We start from the raw sequence: 20,276 nt of genomic DNA, 5'->3' as shown, positions 1-20,276 counted from the left end.
TGCGTGTGGAATTAGCCCTGTTTTTGCGAGAGTACCAACATTATTATTATTATATTCTTAGTTTTTTTCGGTAAAGTCACGTTGAAGAGAAACAACAAAATAATAAAATATATATAAAACAATAAAAAAATTCTCACGACGTTTCGACCATAACTCAAACGGTCGTCTTCAGGTGTGTTGGTTCGCATAAATTTATTTTTAAACGGCGCATTTATTTATTTATAAAAAAACGTTAGCGCCACACGCAACGATTTGGCAGTTTGCCCAGGACTAGTCCATCTATATTCTGAAAAGAGGAGGGGGGAGACGAAATTTTTTATAATGTATGCTGTCTGAAAGCCACTGTAAGCGTGAACAATCAATTAAGACCTGAAATGGTTTATCAAATCTTTCCAATGATTGCTAAGATAGAATCCATCTTCTCGGTTGAAATTGTCTCTGTGCTTGTATATGTGGATAGCCTCATGAACGAATCTCTCATGGAAGCCAGATGGCTTACAAAGAACCTCTGTCTTGGAAAAGTCAATGGCATGTGAGCCTACTGACTTAGAACAATGATCTGCCACGGCCAAGGTGTTGGTCCTAGGACATCCAAAATACCTTTTTTGGATGTCCTAATTAAAAAGAGACCTGATGGTTCAATGAGCCACTCTGTCTACAGGAAAGCTACCCATACGGATGCTTATCTGAAACCGGATTCCCACCACCATCCATCACAGAAGAATTCTCTCATCAAGACTGTATCATAGAGCCCAATGCATATCCGACCAGGAACACATAAGCAGTGAACTCAAGCACGTACACCAAGCTCTTAGGGCTAATGGTTACTCCGACTATACAATCCGCAAAGCTATCACTCAAACCATGAAGAAAAACCCTCTTGAGGAGCCTTTCAAAACCATCACTTTACCCTACATTGCTGGGATCACAAAAAAGATCTCCAAAATCTTGAATAAACACAAGATCCAGGTCCGTTTCAACACATTACATAAAATCCGTGATCTGGTTCCGTCTGTAAAAGATGTGATTCCGGACATACAATACCCTGGTGTCTACAAACTAAGTTGCCTCTGTGGTAGTAGTTACATTGGAGAAACCAAACGCCATGTCTCGGACCGCATTCGTGAACACAAAGCAGACCTTAAACACGGTAGGACCAACACCTCGGCCGTGGCAGATCATTGTTCTAATTCAGTAGGCTCACATGCCATTGACTTTTCCAAGACAGAGGTTCTTTGTAAGCCATCTGGCTTCCATGAGAGATTCATTCATGGGGCTATCCACATATACAAGCACAGAGACAATTTCAACCGAGAAGATGGATTCTATCTTAGCAATCATTGGAAAGATTTGATAAACCATTTCAGGTCTTAATTTATTGTTCACGCTTACAGTGGCTTTCAGACAGCATACATTATAAAAAATTTCGTCTCCCCCCTCCTCTTTTCAGAATATAGATGGACTAGTCCTGGGCAAACTGCCAAATTGTTGCGCGTGGCGCTAACGTTTTTATAAATAAATAAATGCGCCGTTTAAAATAAATTTATGCGAACCAACACACCTGAAGACGACCGTTTGAGTTATGGTCGAAACGTCGTGAGAATTTTTTTATTGTTTATATATATTTTATTATTTTGTTGTTTCTCTTCAACGTGACTTTACAGAAAAAACTAAGAATATGAATTACTGCAGTCACGAAAGCTTTAAATCAAAATTTAGTACCAACATTGTCACGCAGATTGCTTCGAAAATTCTGAGTTCATTCTCATTTTGGCGTCCATGGCCGATATTTTCACCTCAATCGACAGATGCAGGGCGGTGGAGTCAACAACATCGAAGTGGAAGAAAACCTGAAGGCGTTTAAAAAAAAGCTACCTTTATGGAAACGACGAACAGAGAATGATAACTTCGCAAACTTCCCCCTGCTGGACGACTGTGTAAGTAAGATCGAAGACGTGTCTGGAATTGGAGACATTTTTGGACCTGGGGAGCTGAAGCAAGCAATTGCCATGCACTTAGATGAGCTCGCAAAGTCTCTCGATGGATACTTCCCCACCAGAGAGTCATATCCAGCATGGGTTCACGTTTAGTGTTGCGACAGCAGATGTCAACGATGAATACCTCGAGGAAATCATTGAACTTCAGCAGAGCCAGCTTCAACAGCAACTCTTCAGAACAACAACGCTCTCAACGTTTTAGTGTCACCAATTCGTACCATACCCTCTTATTGCTAAGAAAGCCCTTGAGATACTCACACCGTTTGTTACAACGTATCTTTGCGAGCAATCTTTTTCGAGGATGGTAGACATAAAAACTAAGAAAAGGAACAGACTTTGTTGCGAAAATGATATGAGAGTGGCACTTGCCAAGGTGAAGCCGCGCATTTTGAACGTGTATCTGAAAGGCAACAGCAAAAGTCATATTGATTTGCAGTAAATATTCATTGAGTTATGTTTTTGTGTGAAATCCATGTTTTGTTGGTTTTGTTCTTTGAACACAGTGAGTTTGTGTGCAACTGATGCATGGTTCATTTTTCGATTTAAAGCTTTCGTGACAGCAAGGATTCATCTTCTTTGGTTATTTCGGTAAAGTCACGTAGAATGAGAATAAAATAATGAAATGAAATAAAATAAGACAATAAAATTCTCACGACGTTTCGGCCACAACACAAGTAGCCTTCATCAAGTGAAAGAACAGAACTGTCGGGACGACAGTGCTCATTGGAAAGAACAGAACTGTCGGGACGACAGTGCTCATTGGAGCACTGTCGTCCCGACAGTTCTCTTCTTTCACCTGATGAAGGCTACTTGTGTTGTGGCCGAAACGTCGTGAGAATTTTATTGTCTTATTTTATTTTATTATTTTATTATCTTTCTGCGTGACTTTACCGAAAGAACCAAAGAAGATGGTTCATTTTGTGAACTAATAAAATATATTGGTTCACAAGAGAGAGAGACATGCAAACTCCAATAATACAGCAAGCGTCAGGGTTGGGATCAAACCAACACCCTCCTGTATACGAGGTAGTTAATATCTAGCAGTGTGCTAACCAATGCAACTCCACTCTCCTTACAGTAACATTATAAGTGAATTAATATCTTAATTTACGTATTAGTTTTACGTGACTTGGTTCCTTTGGCGAGGCTGTCACACTCTGAATAGGTAATTTAGTCTAACGTTGACGTTAATTAAGTCTCACGGAGCTAAAGAATGTTCCTTAAAACCTATATATGTACACATAGAGGACCACAATATATAGTTTTTATTAAAATAAAGTTTAAACCAATTAAGAATGCAATGACTCAAGAATGGTTAAGTATGACGGTCTTTTCATTTACAGAATATTGTGTAATTACTTACAAATGTGTAACAATCATAATACGCGGCAGAAAATATAACGAACTTCAAAATGTGAATTCATTGCCAATTAAAATCAAAGGAAATATAAATAATTATTTGGCAAGCGACCTTGGAATACCTACTATAATCACCCAGCAATGTCTGTCCTTAACGCTCGTGACGTTACTCCACATCGAACAGCTCCCCTCATTAATAATCATGAGCAGGTGACGTCCTCCAAATGGACACGCCCTCCATTATTATTACCTACTATAAGGAGACAAGAATGTCTGTGTGCAACGCTCGTGACGTCACTGCACGTCGACCAGTCCCCCTCATTAATAATCATGAGCAGGTGACGTCACTCCACATCGAACAGCCCCCCTCATTAATAATAATTATAAGGTGACGTCCTCCAAATGGACACCCCACCCCATTCATAATAATTAGCGGGTGACGTCACTCCACAGGGGGGGGGGGGCGAGGCGCCTCCTCCCCCCTCCTCGGCGTCAACTTACAACCCTCACTACAAAGGCAGAACCCTCACGTCACGTGATCTCCGTAACGCTGTTGAGACATCAAAGTAAAAAGGACTTCATGATGAACAAGGGATTATAACCTTAAAAAGAAATAGGTCTGTGTCACCGCGGACTTATAAAATGCACACGAATTGATGCAATTCATATATCACGTCGCGGTCTGCTTTTCGCTTGCAAGTTTCAGATTTACTGCAATACACCCGTCCTGGGACGGGCAAAAGGCTCGTAAAAAAAATATTTGTTGAATAAAATGCATAAAAAAAATGTGATTACTAAAAATAATCCCTCTTCCTAATCTGAAAGGAAATACTCTGCATCGTTTTATGCTCCGTTGTGCTCTCAAAATGTTACGGAACGACTGGCGCCACACATTTGAATGTTTATACACAGCAAAAATAACAAAAAAATGTGTATAGCTTAATCGCTGGTGATAAAGCAACCTTCCATTTAAAGTTTTCTTACAACTACACACCGCAAGGCTCATGCTAAGTTCAACATATTTTGTTCTCACACCGGCAGTCAAAATGCGATTCATAAATGAGACGCCGTGCCACGAAATGTCACTCTGACCAAACTTCACCCACCTTTTTAATCCGTTCATTATTGAACAGCTATATAAAAAAAGTGAGAGAAATTGTCCGCTTGCCCCCAAGGAGAACGAGGTGTTTGTTTATGACCATTTGCTGACCCAGATCCAATGGTTAAGATTTCACATTCCCAAGGAAGGTGCCAGTTTAGCAATAGGACAATCGCTGTTGTTTGTCAAAAGTGCTATTTATTGTATTATTGGTACTGGAGGGATGATGGGCTGAGCAGGCAGGTTATTTATTGTATTGCCTTATATTGCGTGCAGTTTTTTTTCAAGTTAATCTTTAAAAGTAAAATCTGTGAACAAACTCATTTGGTGTTTTCATAGAGCATTAAGGGTAGAAGCATATATACACAGAATTTAGTTTTTTGTCTCTACATACAGTGAGGGAAAAAAGTATTTGATCCTCTGCTGATTTTGTACGTTTGCCCACTGACAAATAAATGATCAGTCTATAATTGTAATGGTAGGTTTATTTGAACAGTGAGAGACAGAATAACAAAAAAATCCAGAAAAACGCATGTCAAAAATGTTATAAAATGATTTGCATTTTAATGAGGGAAATAAGTATTTGACCCCCTCTCAATCAGAAAGATTTCTAGCTCCCAAGTGTCTTTTATACAGGTAATGAGCTGAGATAAGGAGCACACTCTTAAAGGGAGTGCTCCTAATCTCAGCTTGTTACCTGTATAAAAGGCACCTGTCCACAGAAGCAATCAATCAATCAGATTCCAAACTCTCCACCATGGCCAAGACCAAAGAGCTCTCCAAGGATATCAGGGACAAGATTGTAGACCTACACAAGGATGGAATGGGCTACAAGACCATTGCCAAGCAGCTTGGTGAGAAGGTGACAACAGTTGGTGTGATTATTCGCAAATGGAAGAAACACAAAATAACTGTCAATCTCCCTCGACTTGGGGCTCCATGCAAGATCTCACCTCGTGGAGTTGCAATGATCATGAGAACGGTGAGGAATCAGCCCAGAACTACACAGGAGGATCTTGTCAATGATCTCAAGGCAGCTGGGACCATAATCACCAAGAAAACAATTGGTAACACACTACGCCGTGAAGGACTGAAATCCTGCAGTGCCCGCAAGGTCCCCCTGCTCAAGAAAGCACATATACATGCCCATCTGAAGTTTGCCAATGAACATCTGAATGATTCAGAGGACAACTGGGTGAAAGTGCTGTGGTCAGATGAGACCAAAATGGAGCTCTTTGGCATCAACTCAACTCGCCGTGTTTGGAGGTGGAGGAATGCGGCCTATGACCCCAAGAACACCATCCCCACCGTCAAACATGGAGGTGGAAACATTATGCTTTGGGGGTGTTTTTCTGCTAAGGGGACAGGACAACTTCACCGCATCAAAGGGACGATGGACGGGGCCATGTACCGTCAGTCAAATCTTGGGTGAGAACCTCCTTCCCTCAGCCAGGGCATTGAAAATGGGTCGTGGATGGGTATTCCAGCATGACAATGACCCAAAACACACGGCCAAGGGAACAAAGGAGTGGCTCAAGAAGAAGCACATTAAGGTCCTGGAGTGGCCTAGCCAGTCTTCAGACATTAATCCCATAGAAAATCTGTGGAGGGAGCTGAAGGTTCGAGTTGCCAAACGTCAGCCTCGAAACCTTAATGACTTGGAGAAGATCTGCAAAGAGGAGTGGGACAAAATCCCTCCTGAGATGTGTGCAAACCTGGTGGCCAACTACAAGAAACATCTGACCTCTGTGATTGCCAACAAGGGTTTTGCCATCAAGTACTAAGTCATGTTTTGCAGAGGAGTCAAATACTTATTTCCCTCATTAAAATGCAAATCAATTTATAACATTTTTGACATGCGTTTTTCTGGATGTTTTTATTGTTATTCTGTCTCTCACTGTTCAAATAAACCTACCATTAAAATTATAGACTGATAATTTCTTTGTCAGTGGGCAAACGTACAAAATCAGCAGGGGATCAAATACTTTTTTTTTCCCTCACTGTACACAGTAAGTGCCATATGTTTTGGTTCGTCGGACTATTCCCTTTCTAGAATGGAAAATAAGGTGTCTGGAAAGGCAAAAACCCGATGGACTCAAACGTATGTCTTAAAATTGTAAATATATTTAGGAATAAATAACAATAATTTGCCTCCATTGGTTAATCCGCTGCTGAATAAAGACTTCCCCATGCTGCATCAGTTATAGGGGTCGCCTGACCATACTTCACCACGATGATCAGTGTGGGTTTGTACGAATAATAATTATATAAGGCAACAAAATTCAACGCACGCGCCATGTTTCCATTGCCAATACAGTTAACATTATGCAATTCAGTTACAACTGAAGTTAATCAATGTTAAATAAGATACAGGCAAACGCAGTGCATGCTTCCAATAATTATAAACAAACTGTGGAGTACAGTCTTTCACTCGTTTTGATCATTTTGAATCAATATAGGTCAACTCTAAGTGAAATTGCATGCCGTAGGATTTTAATTACATATCAGAGCAGCCGCCATGTTTAATGTATTCTTAGAGCTGATTGATGAACGTTAATTTAAGGCACATCCGCCCGCGTGACACTGTGGTTGGAGCACTTGACTCGGAATTGGAAGCTTGCAAAGTAAAATTACAGTTACCAGCTCAGCCCATCCTCCCCCCAGGATCAATAAAATACGTTCCACTTTGTGAGAAGTGGTTACCCGAGATAAACTGACCTCGATCGTGGGAACGTAGAACTTTAAATGCTGTCCCAAATGCGCCCAACAAATGAGCGTTGAGCCATTTTTTACGGGAAGATATTTAGAATTGTATTTAACAATAATTAGTGGTATATATTACTTTCAATGTTAAATTATTTTTGTACAACCTTAGACTATCTCTCACCCCCCCCCCCCACCACATGACAACTCCAGCCATAATAAGAGGTATACTAGACGTGGTATGCTGGGTGCAAACATTTTCAATGTCACCAACGTGGACAGACAGAACTAAATTTCTAGCCTTAACTTACCCACCACCCTAATATATGGAGTAGGATATACACTCAAAAAGGTTCACAGTGAATTCCCAATAAAATAACTACTGAAGCAGTGTTCATGTCCTGTTTACAACCCGGAGCCAGCGGTGGAAATTCCGCATTCCTATAACAGGTGCAAGTCTCCTCATAGGACAACCACTGTTGACATTCCCACAAAGTGGTACTCATTTTTATTAACCTCGAAGGGATAATGAGACAATCCTCAAGCAGTATTTGAACCTCGCAAACTTGTGATTGCAAGCCAGTCGCTCTATCACTGGACAACCCGGCTGGCTTCATGCCCTTTGTGCAATAATTCATTATACCCCGAGAGATGGCTGTGAATGGATCAAAAATGAAATTGTAATTCAATATGGAATATTTCTCAATCATTTATCAATGTGTACATGCCATTAAACTTATGAGAATATTTCTCCACACCTGGCAGTTGATATCTTAGATTTATCAAACACCTTACCACCACTTAAAGGGCGACTTCATATATGCAGGAGAATATGCACTTTTGTGATGTCGTTATTTATTACCTCCGAGATGACGATGGACAGATAAAAAAATCTAATCAGAATTTACGATACGGTCTTGTAAATCGTCGCTTAATGTGTTGACGTCATAAAACTCTCGATTCGAGAATAATCCTCCACTATAGATCTCAGAATTGGCATCTCAAATTCTTAACGTGGGTAAATGGCTTACAGTAACCTCATTCATAAACATTTTAAAATAAATTTCAGAACATGGTATATATTTTCTTTAATGTAATGGCCACTCATTGCATTCATCTGTAAATGCCAAAAAAACCTGCCATATGGTCATGATAGTTTAAAAAAAATGTAATGTACAAAATATATTGTGCACTTGCATGATTGATACTTTATGCTTTAAAAATGTGTGTAATTTTACCCATTGTGTTCGAAACGCACCGTAACTATGTGAAGGCACTTCTACTAAATTACATGAAAACAGACCTTAAACAGTTGATTTTAATTCATTTTCCATAAACGGATTCCTTACTTTCAAAGGTTTCTGTTTCACATCAGATGGTGGACATTCTGATATTCATATAATGCAGCGTATTACTGACACAATTTCCTTACTCACTTTTTTTAAATACCATGGCTATAAAATTCCCAATACTTGCTCCATATCTGACAGGTTTATTTCATACAAAGAAAGCACGTGTGATTTGAACATAAAAGAAGGAAATTGCATGTTCGTTTACTTTATGTCTGTGCTGTATTAGACCTGACCACACCAGCAACTTAGGCATGCGTGGAAATTTCTAAATTAAGTGGAAGCAAAGCATGCACACAACTCCATATACATAAACTATTGTGCATTGCCAATTGAGTGTAAGGCCCGTGCGTGCATTAGTGTAACAATATATGGCCGAGGGCCATTTAAAATCACACACACTTAATGGAACACCAATGGAAGCATAAATATCAAGCATAGTGCTCTTTTAATTGACGCTGAGCACTGACATTATAAACACGGTGTCTCGCCAATAATTTGGTCCACATGAATGCTGAAGGAAAAATATAATTCGTGAAGCTTCTGAAATGTTACACCTGGAAGCCCAGCCTGTGTGATTGATCCACAAGAGTGTGGGCAGTGTGGTAACTTATTTTATTATTTCGCATACAGAGAAGCACTGTTGAGCTAAATGTTGCTCCTTTTCCAGAATACCCGGTGGCTCACTTTACACAAATAAAGTCAAAGGTGTCTCCCTGCGCAATCACTTGAGGGGTGGCGCTCATCGTTGTTGCAGGCCCACAGCCAGTAAACTAACAAAAATATAGACTATTTTTTTTTGGCATGTAAGGCCCACTGAACCATATCGCTCTTTTTCAAAAGCGGCCTGAGTATCACAAATCATTGCCCAATGAAGTAGCGTATCACGTGGACATTTATAGCAGCCAGATACTCTAAACGCACGTTTATAAATGTGAAGGGGAAAAAAACGGAGAACCTGGATAAAAATCCACACAATCACGGGGAGAACACAAAAACTCCAAATAAACAGGTGCTGGGGTCGAACCCACGAACTCCTGTATACCAGGCGAAGCAGTTAACATCTCGCCACTGGGACACCCCAGTGCGTGTACATGTACAGCCCGTGTTTGTCAATAGACAGTTGGATGAGGGCCTCCCCACGCCTTGTCGGCCGTGTCGGGTATTCGACGATACATCACCCGTTTGAGTCGGTGAAGGTAGAAGGGGTGAAACTGATTTTGTCTGCTCGACCCACCACTGCTCACAATGCTTATTAAGCCTGTGCCTCGCACACGGTGGGCACTCATCCGAGTGCTACCCAGGCTCAAACCTGCTTAGCTCCCGAGATAATAAAGCGATCAGGTGCATTCCTGTTGGTACTGAGCCAGTGGTGATTCAAATGAAAAATTCCCGTGTTGTTCGTTAGGCGGCCTAGTGGCCCAGAAGTAGAGTAAGGGACTCGCAATCAGAATGCTGCAATAGTTCAAATCCGCATTGGTTGGGGGTTGACTGAGCCCATCATCCCTTGCGGGTGATTAAAATAAGTGCCTCTTCGTGGAGAGGTCAAGAGTCATTGTCCGGTGGATAAACACGTCCCTGTCATAGGAATGTAGAATATACACCATTGTCTCAGGGCTGTAAACAGGAGATGAGCATCACCTCAATGGTCATTTGAGCATGAACTCATATTGATCTCTTAGCACAACCACTGTTGACTTTCCTATAAAGTCTTAGTCGTTTTTTTTATTGACCCTGGTGAGATGATCGGCTAAGTTGTCTCCCAAATGGGATTCGAACTCGTGATTTTTCCTATTGCAAGTTGAGCCACATTTTCCAGCTGGATCCTCACTTTACTGAAAGGACCCATCTAGCAAACACAGCTAAATTTCCACACAAGCTTGGCTCTGATGTTGGCACACACTGACCTTCCCTATGCAAAAATAATTGTCCGGATATTTTTGAAGTCCCCGCAGTAATGGATGAGGGTGCAGACTTAATGAGGCTAAAAGTTCCCTCTGTGGATGACTCTGAGAGAGATTCTGGTGAATATCTTGAGACTCGCTGATGTTTCCTAGGTACACAAAAGTACACAAAGGACAGTATTGTCTAATTTTAAAAAAAGTGAAGGTGTTTTTTTCCCTGCCTATTTTAAATGGTAGCTCTGAGCCAGTGGTTATAATTCCATAGTCCTATGGCGGAGGCCACGATTTCCACAGAGCAGACACTTGATTTCCTACAAAAGTGGCACTCATTTTATCGACCCAAAAGGGATGATGTGTCGACCACTGATTGGAAATCTGAACGAGCAACCCTCCAATTGCGAGTCGAGTGCTCGACCACAATGTTAACATTGTATATCTTTAATATTTTAGATGCGTTGCATTTTCTATTGAATTCATATACACTGCCATCGTGCGTCTATATTCCACATCTGTATTTACATGTTCACAGTAATGCATTACTATACTACAAAGAGTCGATCCAGCGTATCATATTGTTATAAGGTAGAGGAGCTTAGACTAAGCAGCAACAAATGGGTACGTTCATTGTGTTGTTCTATTTAAGAGTCAGGTTCATACACTGCAAGATTCATCACTCATTATTCGCGTCGTTTGATAGCATTCACACCGTATGAGTGCAGGTACTCATTGAAAAATACCCCCCAAAGCATTCATTTTTGCGGCTCTCCGAATATAATCTAATTTATTTTTTTATTACTGGTTCGAAGTGTTATACCGGGAAGCTTTTAACGTCACTTTCTTGTCCATTGCTCTGCATAATATATTGTATATTGTATCACTTGAGATGTTCATATTGGTTGTAAGTACAGGGTGTGCGCGTTGGTTCGAATCTCTAACCAGCAAATGGGGCCATACATGAATGCATTGACTTGCAGCTCTGCGCCACACTGTGCGCTGCATTTCACTTGGCCAGCAACTGGAAGAGCGCCGCGGCGATCACCGATCATTCTACGTACGCACAAACAACTTGTCCTATAGTGCTCCCCGGTTATCGAGGTCGTGCGTTGCGAGGTGGTGTAAGTGCGGGCCGGTGATTACAGCCGTCACAATGGGCTTCCCATGATCACTCTCGCGACAACCTGGGCACCATTCACCCAGCCGTGGAGTCAACAAGGTATCATAAAAGAGGGGAGAGCACTGCCGAATACTTTCATTTCTACACAATTATTGTTGTAAAGATTGTGTGAAAAAGATGAAAATTGCCTGATGCAATTTGGGTGACTTTTTTGTAAGAGGAAATGGATTTTAAGTGTCTAAATAGGGCTATCAATGGAATTGTGGCTGTATGGATGCAAACTGAACCTAACAACTGTTAGATAATGACTGCATTTTGACCACTAGAACAGTAATGCTAAATTATATTATTATGCATTCAATGATTAAAGAATAAACAAAAGCATGTTTGTTTTAAATTTTGATTTAAAGCTTTCGTGACTGCAGTGATTCATATTCTTGGTTCTTTCGGTAAAGTCACGTTGAAGGGAAACAATAAAATAATAAAATATATATAAAACAATACAATTGTATTATTTTATTGTTTCCCTTCAACGTGACTTTACCGAAAGAACCAAGAACATTTATTTAAGGGACTTCTTTATTAACTTTAGAAATATATAAATTGGCTAAAGATGACGATTACTGGTGAAAGTGTGAGAAAGACTATAGGTGTTAAAAAAATACATCCATAACAGCATGAAACATAGCATATATACATACATGAATTAATGCACTTTGTTCTGATGTACTGAACATCCACTGGGAGGCCAACCTATTTTTCGAGTGGCCTAGGAAAATACAGGAACATTTTTGTACGTGCGTATAATATTAGCGCAAGCACCAAATGTAATAACATTATAAATAGATATTCATCTTTTGTACATTCTCTGCTCTCAAATATCCATTACTTATGATGACCGTCAAACTACTGAAACACGCTAAACATGTATATAATAATTAAATAATACACACATATTACAACTGCTTCTGCTGTGATAATTTTTACTATGAAAATACCGACAAATATGTAAATGATGAAAATTACCTTTCAAACGTTTGTATAAACCACTATGGAAACCACCTTTTATTCCAGCTTTAAAAATAAGAGCGTTTACGTAAGAAAGGAAATAAAGTAATATTTATGAAATAATAACGCAGCAAATGTAAAGTCAACGCATCAAATAAATTGGATAAACATTATTTATACGTGCGGGAATATGTAATATTTAAATTATACCTGGAGCACACATTGAATATGTATTATTGCGTGCACAGATCCCTTTTGCAATACCCATTAACCATTGCGGAGCAGGCGTATAACATTCACGTCACGGTGAAATAAATGCTTAAGATTTACATCTGACCTTGTCATTCGCGTGCTCCTCGTGAACTGCACAGATGTCAATTTTCACGCTCGCGTCAGACCTTCTTTGCAATCACGCTGCAGTCGTAACAGAAGACGCTGCGTATAACTCGCGGTTACGTGCTCCACACCTGTACGCCCACGAATCACTTCCCCACGACGCCCTTTGAAGCCTCCTTACGAAGAGAGAGAGAGCGAGCGAGCAAGCGCGCGCGCGCGCGGGCCTCAGGTGCAGCGGCTGCGGTCAAATCGCTCAAAATCCATGAGATCCTCTGGCACTTCGAGAGAGCGTTGGTGTCGATAATAAGGACGTAAGATTCACTTCTTTTGTGTCGGGCTCTTTTGTGCGACAGCGCGCGTCAGTTTATTCACCGTCTCTCCCCGACGTGCACAAAACTCCGCTTTCAGAGGATTTTGTTTCATAAATATACGCTGTTTGCTTTTTGGATTTTTTTTTATAAAAAAAAAATCTAAATCGACGGGAGTTTAGGATCTGTACGTTCATGTTAACGTTCTCGAAGTGATGACGTTTTTTTTTTAATACGGTGCATCGCTTCAGCATGTATAAGACAAACAATGTTTGTTTAAATGTCATGTTTTTTTTGTTTTAAATATATCTGCAGAGGAGTAACGCGCGTGGGGTTTTGCAAGCGGTGTGCATGCACGTGTGAGCCGCGGACAGTGAATTCACGCCAGGATAAACAGCTGCGGTGTGAGGGCAATCCAGAGAGAGAGAGAGACGACCAATTAAGTCAGACGCGCAGCGGTGACTGACCGGCTGCAAATGCAGACACGGTGTAGGCGCATCGGAGTCTGCAGATTGAGGCGATAGCAGCGGACGCCACGTGCGAGGGGCGACTGGAGGACGCCAGCTTAATTAGGGCCTTTAATGAGGAGCATGATAAATACGGAAGGTGTGAGGCCAGGGACGGGGGGGGGGGAAGTTGTTGGTTGGAGCAAAGAGAAGCGCAATACGCAAGAGAAGTCCAGGGCCCCCGCTCTCCACACCCCATCCTCTCCAGCCGTCGATGGCCGAAACACCCACTGGAGGCAAGGGTATAAAGGCTAGCAGTAGAGAGGCTATCGGAATCCTAAGTGTGAGTGCGCGAAGACTAGCAGTAGAGAAGCTCTCAGAGTATATAGCGGAAGGCTGGCAGTGGAGAAGCTAGCAGTGTACATAGCGAGAGGCTAGCAGTAGAGAAGATAGCAGAGTGCACGGTGGGAAGCTACCAGTGTGTAGTGAGAGAGAGAGCAGAGCGAACGGAGCGTGGCAGATAGGCTAGCAGCGGAGAGGCTAACGGGGTGAGAGGGAGAGGCAGGCTAGCGGTGGAGAGGCTAACGGGGTGAGAGGGAGAGGCAGGCTAGCGGTGGAGAGGCTAACGGGGTGAGAGGGAGAGGCAGGCTAGCGGTGGAGAGGCTAACTGGGTGAGAGGGAGAGGCAGGCTAGCGGTGGAGAGGCTAACGGGGTGAGAGGGAGAGGCAGGCTAGCGGTGGAGAGGCTAACGGGGTGAGAGGGAGAGGCAAGCTAGCGGCGGAGAGGCTAACGGGGTGAGAGGGAGAGGCAAGCTAGCGGCGGAGAGGCTAACGGGGTGAGAGGGAGAGGCAGGCTAGCGGCGGAGAGGCTAACGGGGTGAGAGGGAGAGACAGGCTAGCGGCGGAGAGGCTAACGGGGTGAGAGGGAGAGGCAGGCTAGCGGCGGAGAGGCTAACGGGGTGAGAGGGAGAGGCAGGCTAGCGGTGGAGAGGCTAACGGGGTGAGAGGGAGAGGCAGGCTAGCGGTGGAGAGGCTAACGGGGTGAGAGGGAGAGGCAGGCTAGCGGCGGAGAGGCTAACGGGGTGAGAGGGAGAGGCAGGCTAGCGGTGGAGAGGCAGGGAGAGAGCGAGGCAGGCGAGCAGGCGGGCGAGTTGCGACGGAGTTACTTGGTGTTGAACGCGGAGTTCTGTTCGAATAAAAGTGACACGGGAGGGAAAAAAAAGTTCTCCGCGTGAAATAAGAGCACTATATCTTATAACGATTCGGTTGAGTTTGATTATACTAATCTTACGTGCGGTTATTTTGTATGATGTGTACGAGTTCAATGTTGGTGAGTGTCTTTACGCGAAACTTAAAACTGGGCCGTTGCTCCTTTCTGTGTTCAGACCTGAGCCCAGGTGGAAATTCCACTTTAATGTAGCAGGAAAAAGTATATGGATAGGATAACTATTATTACATGGACATGCGTACACACAAATAATGCCAATAAACACTTTAAAAAATAATATACACTATTGTTTTTTTCGTAATATATTAAGGTACTGAACTGGAGCCATTAATCTTGATTTGAAGCTTTCGTGACTGCAGTAAATATGGATTGAGAACATTCATTATCTCGGATTTGCTGATGACAGATGAATATTAACGAAATGAAAGTCGGGCATAACAACTTTGCTAAACAATTTAAGATCTCCGATGGAGGGACACAAAGGCAATATCGACCAGAGTATTATTATACCACGGGCAGTTACTGAAGGTGAACCAGGATCACTTGAGCATATGGGTTGTGAATAAACGAATATGAATCACTATACACAGAGCAGGAGCAGCAGCTGTATCACCAGGACGCATACGGTCATGATGTGCCTCCCAGTGTAGTGCCCGAGACACTGTCGACCTAATAATACCCCCACCGATCTTTATGAAAGTGTCCATTTCAGTATCTCTGTGCATTGTTGTGTAGCCGAGCCCCGTTGGCCAGAGCGATAGACCTTCTGGCTGTAAATGCACAGGTGGCTAAGTTTATTGTGTGCTTATCGTATCAATTATCGTATTCCATTCAGTACAGTGACGCCACATCGATGACAGCCAATTCTGACAGTGTCATGACAGTGTGCCCAGAGTGTTTGGAAAATGCACGATAAAGCCCGACAACCCGTGCATCGCCTCCCATTGTTCCATGACTATTGTTTCTTTGTAAAATACCCTATATGCAATGCATGCTGGTCCATAACTGGTTAACATCCCTTTTTACCGTGAATGGAATGCTCTGCATCGTTCTATATACCCAGCGTACAATGACGTATTACCGCGCATAATCAATTATTTTTTTATAAATGGAACCGCGAAGTCGATGTTACTGTGGGGTAAAAGTCGCTTTTAACACGCTTCGCGTGGTAACGGCGACATTTTAATGAATGCGTGGATAATTACCGCAATTAAAATTAGCTGCAAACACCTCGATTGACACAACCGTTGCAATTTTCGTGAACAATGGGAGCGGAAAGCGAACATGCGCTTCTATTATACAATGATGTCCTGATACCACTGGCATTTCTTATTGTTCTTACAATGTTATTCTATTTAATTGCATGTGCATTTGCTCAGTGCTATATCCCCTTGTATAGATTTCCTGTATATAATTGAACAAACATTTAATATGAATGTGCACTATATAAACACTATTGATATTTATGAGGTATGAAGCCAAACTCTTCAATACGTATAGCACAAATTATATAGCCCCATTAACACTGACATACACACGTGTATTACGTAATGGCTTTTAATTAAAAAATGATACTTGAGCAGCCCTTCGTCAATCACCACTTTGTCATTATGCATAATTATAATAATCTAAAGAAATTAGACCCGGAGCACCTAACCCATACGGTTTACCCGTATTCTTGTAGGAATTTGAGTTTTCAGGTCCATACGGCGTACAGCCGTTTCAATACGGGCAAAAAAAACACAATTTGTATAAAAAAATTTTGTTTCTCCCTTGTGATGGGGCTGTAGGATGAACGTTGAGATTTATAAGGGGCACGGGGTGACCAATAAGGTCTGAATTGGTTTGTAATAATGTAGGCACTGATAAGGGGTTGACAGATATACGAATGGAACAGCGCCCACTTTAATTTACATGAAGATTAACAAGTAGATTAACAGCTCTTACCCTGACTTGGTAAGCCACGAAGAACTTTCGACGATCTGGCAAGCACCAATTACTCGCATGGTGTTTATTAGGCAGGCATGTCCAATAAATGTCTACACAATCACCACCGGTTAATTTACCTCTACTGAACCATTTCCGATCGCAAGTATTTCAATAAAAAAGAAACATTTGGTTTAATTTGGAACAATATTTCACAATACACGTGGCGCGTATAAATACTACCCTTGTAAACCGTGACAAATCTTGTCGATTGACCGAAAGTTAATGACAATGTTGGCGTAGACGCTACTTCGTGGCCTAACACAATTACGGATCATTTCACACTGTTTTTGTTATTATCTTGTGGAGCCAGAAGCGAAGTGGATGATTGCGTGCACAAGTTATTACCGAAACGCACGCGAACGGTTACGCTTTAACACGGATTCTGTAACGCGCAATCACATTGAACAAATAAGACATTCGCGTAAAAATGGTAATATTAAAGCACAGTATGCTAAGCTAGATATTTCAAATACACAAATATTGAACCTAAGATAGTCATGTGTTTATTGCGCATAATTATTATACACAAGGGGCGATAAAACAGTGTTGAAAATAGGATGTAATTAAGATAACACACACTACCATTATCATTCTTCACGACTGCCATCTCTTGTTGAATATAGTTCTGCAGACCAACATAATGGCATTAAAGTAGCTTTAGAAAGTGAGCTATATTACGTCAACGTGACACTTTTAGCGAGGTCTTGTTCTCAAAACTTTCTGACAGTCGCTTACGTACAAAATGCTACGTGTGCGCGCGTACATACATGCATGTGATTTTGTGCGCGCCTGAATAGTCCACGTGTGCACGTGTGCCCGTGTGTCTGCATACAGAAGCATAATTGATTACTCACCGCATATCAGTACTCCCATTGCGAAATGAAGCAGAAGCAGCATTTGAAGTGTCTGGAGTACAACTGCCCGTGTGTGTACATCTACCGTGTACGCATGTAAGAGCAGAGAGTTGGGGGTGGGGGGGGGCAGGTGGGAGGCGGTTAAACAAACGCCGTCGCCACGTTCCGGAATCGCGCAGGGCAAGATAGCTACCTAGGCGCGTGCTTCAACGCAGCAATAGTGCTCTGCGGGTCTCATTCTGCGGAGAGATAATCGCACTCTCGCTGTTAACGCACGACTACATCGACAGCAGCTTAAGATAGATGGGACGCAAGAGGTGGCATCCGGAAGGGGGGGGGGGGACACACACACTCTTGCCCTCTCGTCGTGTCCCACTGTTTGTCGCTGACAGCGGCAGCAGCAGCAGCAGCCTGCTTCGACGTTGTGTCCCGAGACAGGTTCTGAAAGCCAGAGTTTGTGTAGCCGGCTCTGTGCTTTGCTTCTCATTGGGCCATGAGAATGAGTCTGAATGGTGTGGCTGGTAAACCATCTAGAGCATGAGGGTGATGGGGGGGGGGGCTGTGTGTGTTGGGGGGGGGACATGAATGGATGGTGGTGGAGGGGGTGGAAGGTGTTGGGAAAGAGTGGGGAGGGAGGTATTGGGGGGTGGGGTGCACGGGATGTGATGGTGATTTGAAGATATGCTGGGTCCACATAGGAGGACGGCGGAAGGAGGGGGGAGATAAGGCGAAGGGCCGCGGAGCCAGACCTAAGCCACAGATGCACCCTGGTGGCAGAGGCGTGATCAGTGCAACAGCAATGCGCTGCATACAACACACGTTTATTATGCACGCGCACGCACACACGAGATTCCCTCCATGGCACTGTGGCTTGGAGCATTCGACTCACACCCGGAGAGTCCCGAGTTCAAATCCCAGCACGGGTTCCAACTACCGCCCATCGTGCTTCGGTCAAAGTGATCTCCTGCTGCTGATCAAGTGAGCAATGATACGGTGCTCATCTCATGTTTACAGTCCCTGAGCCAGTGGTGGAAATTCCTCATTTCTATGGTGGGGGGTGAGGCTACGCATACTAGGACAACCACTTCCCCACAAAGCTGTACTTATTTGGCGAAATGTTAACTATCTCGCCTGGTACGCAGGAGGTCGTGGGTTCGATCCCGACCCTGACGCCTGCTGCTGTGTATTTGGAGTTTGCGTGTCTCTCTCTCATCATTATCATCACGGTGGCTAGGAGATGTTAACTACCTCGCCTGTTATGCAAGGAGGTCGTGGGTTCGATCCCGACCCTGACGCCGTGGCCGATTGGATTTTTTCTCCGGGTCTTCTGGTTTTCCCCTCCACATTAATAAAAATTCGTTTCGAGTATTTCGGCTGGTACAAATGTCCACGTGATACGCCAATTCGTTGAACTATCATTTGTGGTTAGGTCGCTGATGAAAAAATAGCTATATAGCACAGTGGTGCCTTATCTAGTAAAATAAAAAGTTTAGTTTAGTGTATTTAAACCACCCTGAAGGGATGGTGGACTGAGTAAACCTCCAACCTGTATTTCATCTCATGGTCCTTGCGATTGCGAGCCACGTGCTTTGCCACTGAGCCACCTGGCCAGACTGGGGCTCTACAAACTGTGTGCCACACTCTAGGAAGTCAGGTGACCACATATCTACGCATATAAAAAAACAAGAAGATCCCAATTATTTACATAAAGAGGCAGGGCAAATGTCGTCAATGCATTTAGCACACACTGTACATACGCGTATTACCGTAAGACACACATAGTGTCCCCGTTATGCCTTTGCAGACACAGGGAACGTATGACAGGCTGAAACAAAAATAAAATGTATTAAAGATAAAACATTCTGCCTTTATAGATAAGTGAATTGTATAGACAAGTGCTGTTAGCAAACAAGCACCTATTAATGCAAGAGAGATGCCTAACAAGCATTGCACTGAAATGCGTCTCTTCCCAGTGCTGATCTTCACGCAGTTCAAATGATAACAATTTTGTCCTGAGCTAACCTAGGCAGAGCTCCAGCCAGGTTTAGACATGATCGGAAATGGAACCTGTGTCAATAGGTGCATGGATCAGAATGCCATTTATCCCAAGTTTTGTCCTTAGTTTTTATGTCCTTAGTTTTTATGTCAACGAAGACAAAGATTGTCTCTGGCTACTGAGTGAACTGCTGTGGGTGAGCTCCTGCTCAGGCCGGCAAAGCAGATGAGCAGCATAGTGTGTTCAGCACCATTCGTGGCCACATTGGTCTCTCCTTTGCTAATATTCACATGCCACAACAGATACTCATTTAACGCTGAGTAGATTTAAACGAGCCCCAAACCACTTTCAGATACCACTTGCCATGAATGTGAATGTCACAACATATAAACAACATAGGAAATCTGATTTGCCAGAGGATTGTGTATGTTGAATATATACCAAAGATGCCCAGCACAGCAAGCATTACAGTGCATAGAGACAGGTGACGTTAGCGAGCACCTACTTAGACAGGCACGGCACATAAGGGTGTGGTGTGGACAGCCACCTTTGTCTCCTTATTGTTGATATCCTTACCTCGCACGAAG

The 20,276-nt window shown here is 42.8% G+C and overlaps 1 protein-coding gene across 2 annotated transcripts in view; it reads right to left on the bottom strand.

Annotated features, from left to right (window-relative positions):
• The window catches only part of RXFP1 (relaxin family peptide receptor 1), a 288,445-nt gene extending 270,220 nt beyond the window's left edge, over window positions 1-18,225 (bottom strand). The window contains exon 1 of one of the 2 annotated variants that reach the window (XM_032955172.2): window positions 12,871-18,225. Coding sequence is in view for 1 of the 2 variants with exons in the window: in XM_032955171.2 (XP_032811062.1) it covers window positions 17,694-17,736 (43 nt within the window). In the remaining variant the exon portion in view is untranslated. The remainder of the gene's footprint in view (window positions 1-12,870) is intronic. The other variant, XM_032955171.2, reaches the window with a different exon arrangement.
• Window positions 18,226-20,276: the final 2,051 nt, after the last annotated feature.

The sequence above is a fragment of the Petromyzon marinus genome, chromosome 16, assembly GCF_048934315.1.
Source record: "Petromyzon marinus isolate PM22_M1 ecotype Great Lakes invasive population chromosome 16, UKy_Petmar_22M1.pri1.0, whole genome shotgun sequence".
In the NCBI taxonomy this organism is placed as follows: Eukaryota; Metazoa; Chordata; class Hyperoartia; order Petromyzontiformes; family Petromyzontidae; genus Petromyzon; species Petromyzon marinus.
The sequence above is the reverse complement of the archived record's forward strand: the minus strand, read 5'-3'. Positions and strand labels throughout refer to the sequence as shown.